The 14401-nt window shown below is 40.5% G+C and overlaps 1 protein-coding gene across 1 annotated transcript in view; it reads left to right on the top strand.

Moving 5' to 3' along the window:
• Positions 1-14401, top strand: part of Ccdc178 (coiled-coil domain containing 178) — a 293005-nt gene that overhangs the window by 68175 nt on the left and 210429 nt on the right. The window contains exons 13-16 of the mRNA XM_051163972.1: positions 240-423; positions 10705-10767; positions 11800-11961; positions 13491-13604. Coding sequence (XP_051019929.1) covers positions 240-423; positions 10705-10767; positions 11800-11961; positions 13491-13604 — 523 coding nt within the window. The remainder of the gene's footprint in view (positions 1-239; positions 424-10704; positions 10768-11799; positions 11962-13490; positions 13605-14401) is intronic.

The raw sequence follows: 14401 nt of genomic DNA, 5'->3' as shown, positions 1-14401 counted from the left end.
TAAGCCTTTCCTGTAACTCATATACCTCTAAGACTAGGTGTAGCTTGCCAACTTGGACTAACCAGCAGGAATGCACACAGACATCTTAGACATGGGTTATCTGTTCAGAGTTAAGTTAACTGCTTGCTCATTTTGTAATTTTGCCAAGACAAAGTATAATCTTTTTATTATTATTAAATATATTTGTAAAATAAATATTGTCTTAGAATAAGTGCATTGGTTTTTCCCCTTTTTTGTAGCATAAGAAACAAATTGGAATATGAGGAAGAAATCCAGTCATTGCTTCAAGAGAAGATAAAAAACAACGTTTACCTCAAGCAGCTCTACAAGCAGGCTTACCAGATTGGGGCTATATACCACGCAGCTAAGCAAAAAACGGATGAGCTGGAAACTAAAATAGCAGACATGAGAAAAAGGTTCAAGGTCAGGCATCATTGCCATCTCTTAACTGTACAAAAGGAATAATTAATCTGAATTTTCTTAAGTTAATCTTTCTTTGTAGTTAGATTTTAGTTTAAGGTTTAAGAATTTCTCAGAGCCCTGGTAAAAGGCCTGCTACACAAGCATAATGACCACACACACACACACACACAAGTGTGTATTACCATGTGTATTACATTCAATACACACCAAAAAACTTAAAATCATATGGTTAAGATGTGTGTAGGCATGAAATAGCAATTTAAAATCAAACCCAGGGTCTTTCTTGCACACATTAGACAAGTGCCCGACCAAGTGGGGTATATGCTAAAGCATGTTATTATTTTTTTTTCTTTTTCTTTTTTATTAATTTATTCTTGTTACATCTCAATGTTTATCCCATCCCTTGTATCCTCCCATTCTTCCCTCCCTCCCCTTTTCCCCTTACTCCCCTCCCCTGTGACTGTTCCTGAGGGGGATTACCTCCCCCTGTATATTCTCATAGAGTATCAAGTCTCTTCTTGGCTACCTGCTGTCCTTCCTCTGAGTGCCACCATGTCTCCCCCTCCAGGGGACATGGTCAAATGTGAGGCACCAGAGTACATGAGAAAGTCATATCCCACTCTCCACTCAACTGTGGAGAATATTCTGACCATTGGCTAGATCTGGGTAGGAGTTTAAAGTTTACCTCCTGTATTGTCCTTGGCTGGTGCCTTATGTTATTCTTTTTTTAAGTAATTTATTCAGATTACATCTCAATTGTTATCCCCTCACTTGTATTTTCCCATTCCCTCCTCCATCCCTCTTTCATCCTATTCCCCTCCCCTAGCTCTGTGGCAGAAGGGGACCTCTTCCCCCACCATATGATCATAGCCTATCAGCTCTCATACTGGTAGCCTGCTTTCTCTTCCTCTGAGGGCTACCAGGTCTCTCCACCAATGGGAAGTGGTCAAATAGGGGGCAGCAGAGTTCACGTCTGAGTCAGTTCCTGTCCTCCACACAACTATGGAGAATGTGCTGTCCATTGGCTAGATCTGGATAGGGGTTCTAAGTTTACTGCATGCGTTGTCCTTGGTCGGTACAGTTGTTTGAGCAGATCCCCTGGGCCCAAATATGCCAGCCTTAACAGTCTTCTTGTAGGTTTCTAGGACCCTCTGGATCCTTCTATTTCCCCATTCTCCTATACCTTTCTCATCTGGAGTCCCAGTAGGAAGTCCCAGTATCTATCCCAATCTCTGGCTAAGTGAAAACTTTCCAGGGACATCTCTGTTGGGCTAGTGTCCAAATATAAGTGAGTATATACTGTGAGCATCTTTCTGGTTCTGGATTAACTCACTCAGGATGATCATTTCTAGTTCCATCCATTTGCCTGCAAATTTCAGCATTTTCTTGTTTTTAATAGCTGAGTAGTATTCCATAGCATAAATGTACCACAGTTTCTTCATCTACTCTTCAACTGAGGGACATATAGGCTGTTTCTAGGTTCTGGCTATTACAAATAAGACTGCTATGAACATGTTGAGTATATGTCCTTCTGTGGTGGAGCATCTTTTTTGTATATTCCAAGGAGTGGAATAGCTTGGTCTTCAGGTAGCCCTATTGCCAGTTTTCTGAGAAAGAGCCAGAGGGATTTCCAAAGTGGTTGTACAAGTTTGTACTCCCACCAGCAATGAAGGTGTGTTCCCCTTTCTCCACATCCTCTCCAGCATATGCTGGTCACTTGAGGTTTTGATCTTAGCCATTTGTAAGATGGAATCTCACAGTCACTTCGATTTGCATTTCTCTGATGACTAAGGACATTGAGCATTTCCTTAAGTGTTTCTCGTACATTTGGTATTCCTCTGTTGAGAATTCTTTGCTTAGTTCTGAGCCCCATTTCTTAATTGGGTTATTTGGTTTGGTGGTGTTTAATTTCTTGAGCTCTTTGTATTTTTTGGATATAAGACCTTTGTCAGATATAGAATTGGTGAAGATCTTTTCCCAGTCTGTAGGCTGTTGCTTTGTTCTGTTGACAGTGTCTCCTGCCTTACAGAAGCTTCTCAGCATCATGAGGTCTCATTTATTGATTGTTGACCTTAGAGCCTGGGTTGTTCAGTAAGTTGTCTCCTGTTCCAATGAGTTCCAGGCTCTTCTCCACTTTTTCTTTTAATATATTTAGTATCTCTGGTTTTATGTTGAGGTCTTTACTCCACTTGGACTTGAGTTTTGTGCATGGTGATAAATATGGATCTAATTACATTTTTCTACATGTAGACATCCAGTTAGACCAGCAACATTTGTTGAAGATGTTATTCTTTTTCCATTGAGTAGATTTGGCCTCTTTGTCAAAAATAAAGTGTCCATATGTGTATGGATTTATTTCTGGGTCTTTGATTCAATTTCAGTAGTCAACCAGCGAGTATCATGCTGTTTTAATTACTGTTGCTATATAGTACAGTTTGAAGATGAGCTATGGAGATTCCTCTGGAGGATCTTACATTTTACAGGATTGTTTTAACTATTCTTTTTTTTTTTTTTTTTTTTTTTTTCATGTGAAGTTGAGAATTGATCTTTCAATGTCTTTCCCCTGAGGTAACATCTATCCTTGTGGCTGAGATGTGTTTCTTGAATGCAGAAGAATGTTGGGTCTTGTTCATGCATCCATTCAGTTAATCTGTGTCATCTTATTGGAGAATTGTGACCATTCATGTTGAGAGAGATTAATGATCAGAGACTGTTAAGTCCCTTGATTTTGATGTTGGTTGCAGCAGAGTATTTGTGTGGTTATGTTTTGCAACCATGAAGTTATCTATTTCCTGTGTTATTTTGGTTGTGGTTTGTCTCTTTGGGTTGGAGTTTTCCTTCTAGTAACTTCTGTTGGGCTGGATTTGTGGATAGGCACCCTTTGAATTTGTTTTTGTTATGGAATATCTTGTTTTCTCCATCAATGGCTATTGAAAATTTCACTGGGTATAGTAGTCTGATCTGGTATCTGTGGTTTACTGGGGTTTGCAAGACCTCTGGCCAGGCCCTTCTGGCTTTTATGTTCTCTGCTAAAAAGTCGGGTATAATTTTGACAGGTTTGCCATTATATGCTACTTGGCCTTGTTCCCTTACTGCTTTTAATATTTTTGTTGTTGTTTTTCTGTACATTTTGTGCTTTGATTATTATGGTGTGGGAGGATTTTATTTTCTGGTCTATTCTATTTGGTGTTCTGTAGGCCTTTTGTATGTTTATATGCATCTCCTTCTTTAATTTGGGGAAATTTACTTCTATGATTTTATTTAAAGTATTTTCAGGGCCTTGGAGTCAGATGTCTTCTTTTTCCTCAATGCCTATTATCTTCAGGTTTCGTCTTCTCATAGTGTTCTCGATTTCTTCGATGTCTTGTGTTAGGAATCTTTCAGAGTTAACATTTTTTTGATGGTTGCATCAAGTTCTTCAATTGTATCTTCTACTCCTGAGATTCTTTTCTCCATCTCTTGAATTTTGTTAGAGAAGCTTACCTCTGAATTTCCTGCTTTCTTCTCTAAGTTCTCTGATTTCCACTTTTCTTCTGTCTATTCCTTTACCATTGTTTCCATTTTCATCTTCAGATTTTGAACTGTTTTATTGATTTCTTTTATCTGATTGTTGGTATATTCCTGAATTTCTTCCAGTGGCTCTTTATAGGCCTCTTTAATGTCTTCAATCTCTTTGGCTGCATCTTTCTGCATTTGTTTATGAATTTTATTCATTTCCTCCCTTATCATCTTCATTACTAAAGATTTGAGGTCATTTTCTTGTGCTTCATTTGTGTTTGAGTTCTCAGGGTTGAATTCTTTGGGATAGCTGGGATCTGGAGATGCCATATTGTTTTGGTTTTTGTTGTTTTTGTTTTTATGCTGGCCTTAGTCATCTTGCTGTGTCTGATGTTGGGAGGTAGTTTCTGGTTCACTTCACTGGTTGCTGAGAGTGGTTTTTTGGTGAGTGTCTATCAGTCTCGAACCCTCATGTGTGGAGAACAGGGAACCCTTCCCTGGATCAGGCAGATGATCTGGTTTCAGCTCTAAAAGACTTTGCTCCACACCCTGGCCTCCCCGCTGTGTCATCAGAGGCAGGTGATGGTGCTCTGCAGCCCAAGGATCAGTTCGAGATAGTGTAGATAAGTCATGTTGCCTTAGGCTGGGTTTTGAAAACCCTGCCCTCTAGCACTGGGGCTTTGGGGGCATAGGCTCAGTCCACTCTAGAGTGTTGGAACCCCTACTGGCTTGTGGCAGTTGGCTAGGCTTCTGCTTGATCAGTCCAGGCTGTGGGACCTAAGTTCAGTCCCACCTGAGAGAGCAGATACCACCCTCTGGCTTCTGGCAGTTGGCTAAGATTCTGCCTGATCCCTTCAGGTAGATTCAGTCCTGTCTGAGTGTGCTGGAACTCCCAGTGGGTTGTGGCTGCTGGCTAGGCTCCCCCTGAGCTTGCAGAAGGGCTCCCTGGGTTGGGGTGGCTGGCTAAGTTTCTGTTGGATCCCCTCAGGCCGGTTCAGTCTCTCCCAAGAGTGTGGGAATCCCTGCTGGGCTGTGGGGGCTGGCTAAGCATCCGGGCTGATCCAAACAAAACAACCCGTTTTCGGCCGTTGCAGCAAACAGTCATTACTGTATACTGTTCACACTATGCTGTTAACATTCTACGCACTTATCCCATTTGTAAGCAATAAATGCAAGAGCTAAGTGTCTGCTTCGTTAATTTTTTTTCTTCGGCCTGAACAGCAAAGTCTTTATGTTTCTCTCGATTTCTTTCTTTACTTTTCTTTCTTTCTTCCTTCCTTCCTTTTTTTTTTTTTTATTAATTTATTCTTGTTACATCTCAATGGTTATCCCATCCCTTGTATCCTCCCATTCTTCCCTCCCTCCCATTTTCCCCTTATTCCCCTCCCCTATGACTGTTCCTGAGGGGGATTACCTCCCCCTGTATATGCTCATAGGGTATCAAATATTTTTTATTTTTATTGTGGTGTTGTGGTTTTTTGTTTTTACATTAATCGTAAAATGATTTCAAACTTTACATGACTTCTACAACATTCTTAGCTCCTGTCCATCATTATTTGGTTAATGGCGGCTGATTTCCTCATTCTAAGTGGAGCTTTGTTTATGCTGAGTGTTTGCTCCGAGTTTCTGTTTGAATGTGTGTTTCCAGACAAATAGCGCACCAATTGGCTTCTGCTTTTCAGCGGTTTTTATTCTGGCACGGCGGTCTCCAGCAGTTTCACAGCTCTCTGCTGCCACCTTCTGGTTTGTGGCTGCTAAAACCAGGCAGCAAGCTGGTTCGCGGTGAATTCTTGCCTGCGTCCACAAGGCTTGCATTTCTTTTAAATCCAAGGCTCCTTACATGTTCTTTGAAGTAATCTTTGGATATCTTTATTCTTTTGCTCCAAAAAAATCAGAATTCAACAGTGTGACAGAGACCGTATGGCCTTCTCAGCTTAAAATACTTACCCTCACACCCTTTACCAGCAGCTTTCCTGATCCCTCCTCTGAAGAACTTGGTAATTGCAAATGTAGACACAGACACTGCCAGAAGCTGTGTGTCAAAGTGAGCACAGAAGGGATGCTGTCCCACTCCAGAGACCTCACTGAACAGTGTCTGCATCTCTGTGGAGGGCACAACCCCAGCTAACTGCTAACTGTTGGCCAAACCCGAGGGCAGTAAAATGTAGGTCATGGACAAAGAACCTCAAAGGCCCCTGGCTCCCTGCAGGAAGAAGACTGAAGACTCGAACCGCCCATAGAGAAGAGGGTGTGGACCCCTTTGCCAAGCTCTTGTGTGTCCTCCCACTGGCCTCTTCTGAGAAAGCTTAACTTTGCCTCAGCGGCTGACGAACACAGGGGCCAGCAACATGTCCCAAATCGGAATTCAAAATAGTGGACGGCCGGCACATAAAAGAGGCCAACGTGCAAATGTTCTGGACATTTTGTTGGTGTGTGTGCAAAGTGTCTTTATCTATTAAAACATTTCGTCTTCCCCAGTGGTGACCTTCAGCATTAAAAAGAGGCGGCTGGGTATGCTGAGATGGATGGTAACGCCCTTTTCTTTTGCAGAGCATATGAGTTCCATTCCCACCACCCACCTGGGGTCTCACAAATGCCTGTAACCCTGGCTCCAGAATACCCAGTGCCCTCTTCTGACCTCTCCAGGCACCGAACACATGCACACACACACAGACACACACACACACACACACACACACACACACACACACACGTACACAAACAACAGCACCCATCTTTCATCCCATTTAATTTTTAGTGATCGCAGAGCAGACAGGGTTTCTCTTGATGTAGATTTATTGTTTTGTTCATTTCTAGTTCAATTCAGGTTGAGATGCCCTGGAGAGAAATGGGACATTTGTCATAACAGCCTGTCAATTAAATATATCAAAATCACATGACAAACGTTATTTTTCTGATCAAAAGCGGTGTTAATTCTGACCACTTGGTCACGGTTACAGCCAATGTCGGCCCGGGCCCACCCGGTATACATAATAGGTAATCAACTTCATATTTTGAGATAGATGGAGTTACTAGCAAACTGATCTCTTCACCCCCAACTCTCAGTTTTAGCTCTCAACAACTTCTAATATAGGCTCCTAAAGCACACTGTTCCAAGATAGACCCCTGCAGTGAACGCCTGGGAAGGCTGGCTCCTCCAGGAAGGGGATGAGAGAGAATCGGTGGCTTTACATGGGACTGCCTATCACTCCGTCAGGTCTTAAGAAAATCATTAGGAGGCCAAATCACTAAATCAAATCCCTTAGATGCACCAGGTTGTGTGAATTAGCATTCCAATTCAGGCAACCATGGGCAAGGTGCTTGGACAAAGACGCCGCCAGCTTTATGTGTTTAGATAACTTAATTATTTGTCTCCATTTCCCCATATGAAAATAACACAGATAATAACAGCTATTTTGTATATTTAACCATGAACTCAAGGTAAGATGGTCACACACAGTAGAAGTGTTCCTATTTTAGCCACCTCTATCCATAGTGCCATTGGGATTGGCCTGTTGAGGACACCATCTCTGTCTGGTTCATTGAGAGCCACTGCTTACATTCTTCTCTTTGCTTGAAGCCATCTCCTTTCTCGTGCAGATTAGACCTGGGAGCTGATACTCAGAAGGTCCCTCTTGGAGACTTAGTCCAACCTGGAACAAATCTGATGGCCAATACGTGCTCATTGGCTCTATGTGGTGTTGAGCAAGAAGGATGGAGAGACTATGTCACAGTTCATCTTGTCTCCCTCTACCAAGTCCTACCTCATTCTCCTTGTGTCCCCAGGGTTGATGTACACAACTTCTCAATATCTCATATACTGACCTACAGCCCACACTCAGCCTTCGGAACATGTCCTAGGAACATAAGCTGTCCAGAGAGGTCACCCTATTGTTTAGCTATACCCAATAACCCAAAATGTCTGTTCATACAGGGCTCATCTTATCTTATTCGTCTTTTGTGCTCTCTGGGGTGTCTTGAAGGAAAGTGGCAGAAGTCCGTTCAGGAAGTTTCCACCCTCTAGGTTATCTCCAAGGATCCTGTAGCCCAGTTGTTTTTCTATAAGGAGAATGCTGGCCCAGAAAGCCCTTAGGCAATGGGGCTGGAGCATTCTTAAGACTTGGGTAAGGTGTGACTTTAGTTGCCCAGTCAGCATTAGATGCTTTCCCTCTGGACAAGAGAGGTTGTAAGCAAGACAGAAAACCTGGGTAATCCCTCTTAGGCCCTGAAAAGGAACCTGTGGGATTATGGATTTCTTCACTGGCAATTGGGTGCATAGGTTTCATATAGACACCAATTTAAGTAGCACCATGTCTTTTTTTCCCTTCTATACCTTTTTCCTTTGAATGTGCACATTCATGTCTTTGAAGGTTTGTGGGTAGGAGCATGTGTGTGTGTGTGTGTGTGTGTGTGTGTGTGTGTGTGTGTGTGTGTCTGTGTGTGTGTAGGCTTCGGCTTTCTTCTTGGAAGCACCTGTCTTATCTTATGAGAAAGGGTCTCTCACCGACCTGGAGCTCACCAAGTAGGCTAGGCTCGCTGGCCACTGAAGTGCAGGGATCTACCTGTCCCCAGCTCCATACCATGGGGGTCAAATTCAGGCACCACCATGCCTAACTTTGTACTTGGGACCGAGGGGTGGAAGTGACATCACCCTTCTTACATCCAATCACTTTGTTTGTCGAGGAGTACCTCCTCTTTCAATAAAGTTGGACTAGCTGTGGTGGCCTCAGGACTCTGTGTCTACATTGTAATATCTCATCTACTGCCTACCTTGTTTTTCCTTTACAGCCACAAGCTCTTTTGATGCACTATTAATTCCTCTAAAAGAAGACACTTAAAACAACAGAAAACACTGGTTTACTCTCTTAGGAAATGACAACTTAAAAGTAAAACAAACTTTGAAAAATGAATTCATTTTAAGGAGAAGGAAAAACACACTAATCTGCCTACATTACAGCCAGTAGTCTGAAAGTACACTTAATGTCCTTTCCTAAATGTTTTGATGAAGATAGGATGTACCTAATCTGATAGTTGTTTCAGTCTTCAGCTCTATTTCTCACCATTCACTGTCTTATGACTGCAACACACATGCTCATGTGCATGCATAAACACAGACACACACACACACACACACACACACACACACACACACACATACACACACACACACACACACTTTGGATTAGCTTAGTAGACCAGGCTGGCCTTGAACTCAAAGAGATCTGCCTGTGTCTCCCCGAAAGCTGGGATTACAGGTGTGGGCCACCAAGACTGGCAAAAAACGCATCCTTGTATTTTACAAAGTTACTGTGTTGTTTATCACCTTTGCATCGTCTTCACTGTAGCTACACTTTGTTGTTACTGCTGTTTTGGTCAGTGTAAGAGCTTTACTGTCAACTTTGCATGATCTGGAATCACCTCAGCAAAGGATTAATTGTTTCCATTGTGTTGGCCTCTGAGTCTGGCTGATGGAGAGTCTCTTGACTAAATTACATAAGCTTTAAAGACTTGCCCACTGTCGGTGGCACCATTCCTTTGGCAGCAGTCTTGAATGGTGAACAACTGAGAAAGTGAACTGTGCTCTAGTGTGATGCATTAATTATTTGTCTTTGCTCTTGCCTGTCAAAGGATGTTTGGGCAGCTGCTCAAGCTCCTACCACATTGACTCCCGACCAATGATGGACTCTAACCTCAAACTGTGAACTTAATAAACTCTGTCCTTTAATACATATTTGCCAGGGTATCTTATCACAGCAACAGGAAATGAAACTAAGGCACTTCTGTGTTAGTTTGTTTTTTTCAATCAAAACCACCATGGTTTACAGGATTTAGGAATCTGTCTCGATGCAAGTTAACAACCAACAAATAGTGGAAACCTCTATGACAGCTTTGATGATATGGAACCTGGATTCAAAGACTTTGGGCCCTGGCTCTAGCCCTACCATCTGTAATGTGAACAGTCTGCTGCCTCAGTAAACAGTCTTAATTCTCTTGTTGTCTAGGGGGAGGATGGGCTAGAAGACCAACCTGTGTACTTGCTCCTCCTTATGGCCTCCGTAGACCAGGTGACGTCACTGTGCGGTCAGCAGTGAAGTGGGCAAATCAAGAACCTTTAAGAACCTGTGGTCTCTTTTTACAAACCTGTGTGTCTCTTTTGAATCTGGAGAGCAGCGTGAAAGCAGGACCAACTCCTCTCTCAGACACTGGACTACAGTGTAATCACAAGGCAGGGGACCTACAGAGTGACTTCCAGCACTGGGTTGTGTCATTTTAAAGCCAGACTGAACAGCTAAAATCATTATCCAGGGAACGAAGGAAAGATGATTTCTATCCTTTTCGACTAATAACTCTTAAAGAATGCATTTTTCTCAAAAAAAAAAATAAAGAAATTGCTATGGTCAAGTGGAGGTTCTAATAGCATTATCTATTTCGTGTTCAACATTCAAAGTATTTATGCTGGAAAGTAATAATAAAAGCAACCCATTTTTTCTCAGTTGAGGGGAAGAGCCAAGGAATGTCTAGATTTTACTCTTTGATTCTTTTTAAGGTCAGGACTTTATGACATAACCTAGATGAAACCAAATCCTGCTGTATCACTTAAATGTTTTGCCACAAATAATATCAATGCCTTTAAAATAGTATAGCAAACAAATAATAATGACTACTTTGTCCTTTATTTTTATACAAGTAAACTGTATCTTGTATTGGTAACTACTGTTTACATTTTAATTTTTAAATATTCTGTGAATAAAGTCTTCCTTTGACAACTTTTGTGACATACAGGGCAGAGAGGATTTCCTAAAGAAGCTGACAAGAGGGGAAATGACTGCTGGGGTAGAGATTCAGGTAATACTAATTTGGTGGCTTTTGCATTTTCTTCTTCCTTTAATTTGCATTTCACTTAGCATTTTAAATTTGCCTGTAATGAGGCATCTTTTGTCACTGCTTGGTTTGCAAGCCAGCACTTTTCTCTCCTTAGCTGATGACAGTTGGCCCCTGTGTACAACTGGAGTGTCTGATCATGCATAAAGAAACTGACCTCCCATGCACATATCTCATTTTGTGACTTAATGGGAATTTCTGCCAGTCTAGTGAAAGGGCAGTAGACTCTTATTCCTGACTGTCTAACTCTTTAGTTTGCTTTCTGATGATGTTACGTTTTCTTTACTTTTAGTGTCTCTCATTGGGATTTCTTTATTTAACCCTCAAAAATGTGCTATGATGTTTCTATAAAAAAAAAAAGGCTTTGGAATGGAAGTATGATAATTAGCCAAACCAAGTTTAGTTTTTTTCAATCTTGCTCATTCTTTGGAACCAGGATTTGGCACTCTAATATGTGGCAGAATGCTTCCCTTCCAGAAGTACGTATGTGGGAAGTTGTGAATGTTATGATAGGAGAATGAAACTCACAGTGCAAAAGGGATCATATCCGTGTGGTGTGAGACCCTCTGCACCCTTTATCTAACTCTATAAAGCCAAAACAAATTCAGGCGTTTATTCTGTGGTTTTTATAGATATTTTTTCTCAACATTTTCATAGTCAGCCAAGTCATTTTTTTACCTAATTTGCTCATAACCTTCCTGCTCAGTGGATGCTTTTGTCTTACACTGCAGGAAGAAGACACATTCAAGTATGCGTTTTCAGCATGCACTTTCACTCATTGTTCCCCCAACAAGTGCTTAAGAATGTTTGACCTTTGTGGTCCATTTCTTTTTCTCTCTCCTATTTGTTCAATAGCTACACAATGTCTAAAATACTGTAGTCTCACCCTTATTTTTTCCTATGGAAGACTGCAGCATTTCATTTTCAAATATCACTCAATCCGTCTTAATAAATGAATGAATGAATGAATGAATGATTCACAGTCTTGGTTGGCAGAAAAGACTGTACATCGTTGAGGAAACTCAGTTTGTGGAGATGCAGGAGTTTCTGAGAAGGAAAGCACTCTATAATTTGGCTTTGTCTGAAGTACAGTTTCCACTGCGCCAGATAGAAGCAGATGCCGTGAGAATCAGATTGCTCCACCGACAACACTCTAATGTAAGCACTTACAGTTATTTGTTATATAAACAGGTATCCATAATTAATAACTTATTTTCAGTAATATAGGTTCCTAAAATTCAGGTTACTAAGTAATATATGTGAAAATATATACAGAAAATCATGGGTTTGTATAGGAAAATCACAAGTCTTCCAAGTTACCCTTTCACAGTCTCACCATTAGCCCATTTAAGAACTGTCTGGCAAAACCCAGTGTCTACAACTCCATCTTACACTGTACTTGGGGCAAACTAGTTTGAAACTGAGTGAGCAGTGACTGACCTGTTGAGACTGCACAGCACAAACCAAGCACTTCATTCAATCTCCACTGCTTTTTAATGGGTTGCTAAAAGTTATGTTGACTTGAACATAAAATATGAGGAATCTTGACATTTTCCTGGTAAGTTTTTGGTGCACGTAAAAGTTAAGACAGCAAGGGTGAAAAATAAAGCAACTGTAGATAAAATATTTTCAAAACTACAAGTTTCTGTCAGTAACTGATATGACTGGCCCTTCCCAGAGGGGAAAAAATCATAGAAAAATATGTGTACATACTATCATTTATCATTCGGAGAAGTGGAGGGTGTGGCAAGAGCAATACATCCTTGTCTTTCTCTGCGGGGAAGACACACACACATACTTGGGGCAATTTTGCAACATTGTGTTTTATTTTCCTCTTTCAAATGGTAGCATGTCTTTGGGCCTTTTGTTATTCATAATTTTCAAATTGCCTTTGTTTTTAAATGTGAGTTACAAAGTATTACTGTTAACAGTATGTATCCTGACTTTCCAAGTCTCCTTATGAAGTAAGCAAGAAGGCGTTTTCTTGTATTATAAACTACAGAAAACTTGCGCCTTACCGGTTAGCAAATAGAGGTTTTGAAATGGGATCCCTATGTACATGTGACAAATAGATAACCAGTATTAAATCTAGAGAGAGAAGTGGTTTTAATAATGACTCTCTCTTCATTAATGGTGAGGATTTATTAATTAAATCAGGCATCTTGATGTCATGTCTGAGTATAATAATGATCCGCACCAATGATTAATGACTTTTGTTTCCCTTTCATATTGTAATAGTCATGAGTTTATATCTTCTTCTTGCTCACCAATCATCTCTTCTTTTATGTTTTAATAGCTAATAAAATATAAGAACTAGTCATTTAGTTTGGGAAAGAATAAGCTTTATTACATTTTCTTTTTGACAATGGTTTCTGACAATTTGTGTTTAGACCTTTGGTTATAATTGAAATATTTTACATATTACAATGAAGTATCATAATTTCTAGGTATGGCCATCCTTATTATTTACTTAACTGAAACAGGTTAGACTTTTCATATCTTAGGTACTTCCAACAGAATATTGGGACTTGAGGTGTCATAGTCTAGAACCCATAGGCCTAACCCTTTTCCTTTCATGCACTAATATAAACACTGTGATTATTAGGGCAGCCACTACATACAGTTTCTCTAAACCAGAGTAAGTGCATCACAAATGCTATACAGTTTAAAATCTGAGTGTTTTCTAGATGCTTCATGAGTTAAGGAAGAAGAAAGAATTTGTTAGAAAAAAAGTAGAAGCAACAAAGAAAAAATTACGAAAAAGAAGCAAGAAAAGCCGTAAGGAACTCACACAAACAGAGGTAAAATTGTCAGTTTTCAATTTATAATTTCTTACTTCAGTGAAAATGTATCAAGCAAATGTAACTGTGGGGAGATGCCTTGTGATTTGAATTGCTTCACTAAATGGGCTCTTCACACACATGTACATATCTGTCAGACACACACACACACATACACACACCCTGCATCCATGTAGCCTGTCTTTTTTTAAAACTGCTTTAATCTATAAGGCATACAGTCTCTAGCAGGAAAAATGTTCCAAAGCAACCCAAAATTTATGCTGGCCTTATGCAAGAATCTGCTGTTCTCTGCAATCACACACTGACCTCTACTTTCAGCCTCAAGGAAACAATGAATAAAAGGAAGATGAAAAGAAGGAAAAAAAGTCCCATGAGAAAGAGAAAAAGAACAATATTGATGCTCTCTCATAACAGCCTCTTCTCTTTGGGAGGTTGTTTTGAGAACCTAGAGGACCTTAGCAAGCTGGTGAAGTCATGAGGACTTCTCCACTGTAACTGGGATCGATGCGTTTAAAAACTATTCATGGAGGTCAATCTCACTCCTTTTTCCCATGTCACCACACAAAAAAGCAGATAGCATCTTTGAAAAACAGCAAGTCCTTAGCAGACACAAGACCTACTTTCCCTTTACTCCTGAATTTCTTAGGCCATTTTACTGGAAGAAATAAATGTTTTCTGCTTATAAACTATGCATCTCATATTTTATTACACTGTATGAGTGACCTAAAACAGGAGGAAAGAAAAATAGAGAGGAGTCAGAGAGAAGAAGGAAGTGACACAGGGAAGGGAGAAGAAAA

Source organism: Acomys russatus, chromosome 20 (genome assembly GCF_903995435.1).
Source record: "Acomys russatus chromosome 20, mAcoRus1.1, whole genome shotgun sequence".
Taxonomy (NCBI): domain Eukaryota; kingdom Metazoa; phylum Chordata; class Mammalia; order Rodentia; family Muridae; genus Acomys; species Acomys russatus.
The sequence above is the reverse complement of the archived record's forward strand: the minus strand, read 5'-3'. Positions and strand labels throughout refer to the sequence as shown.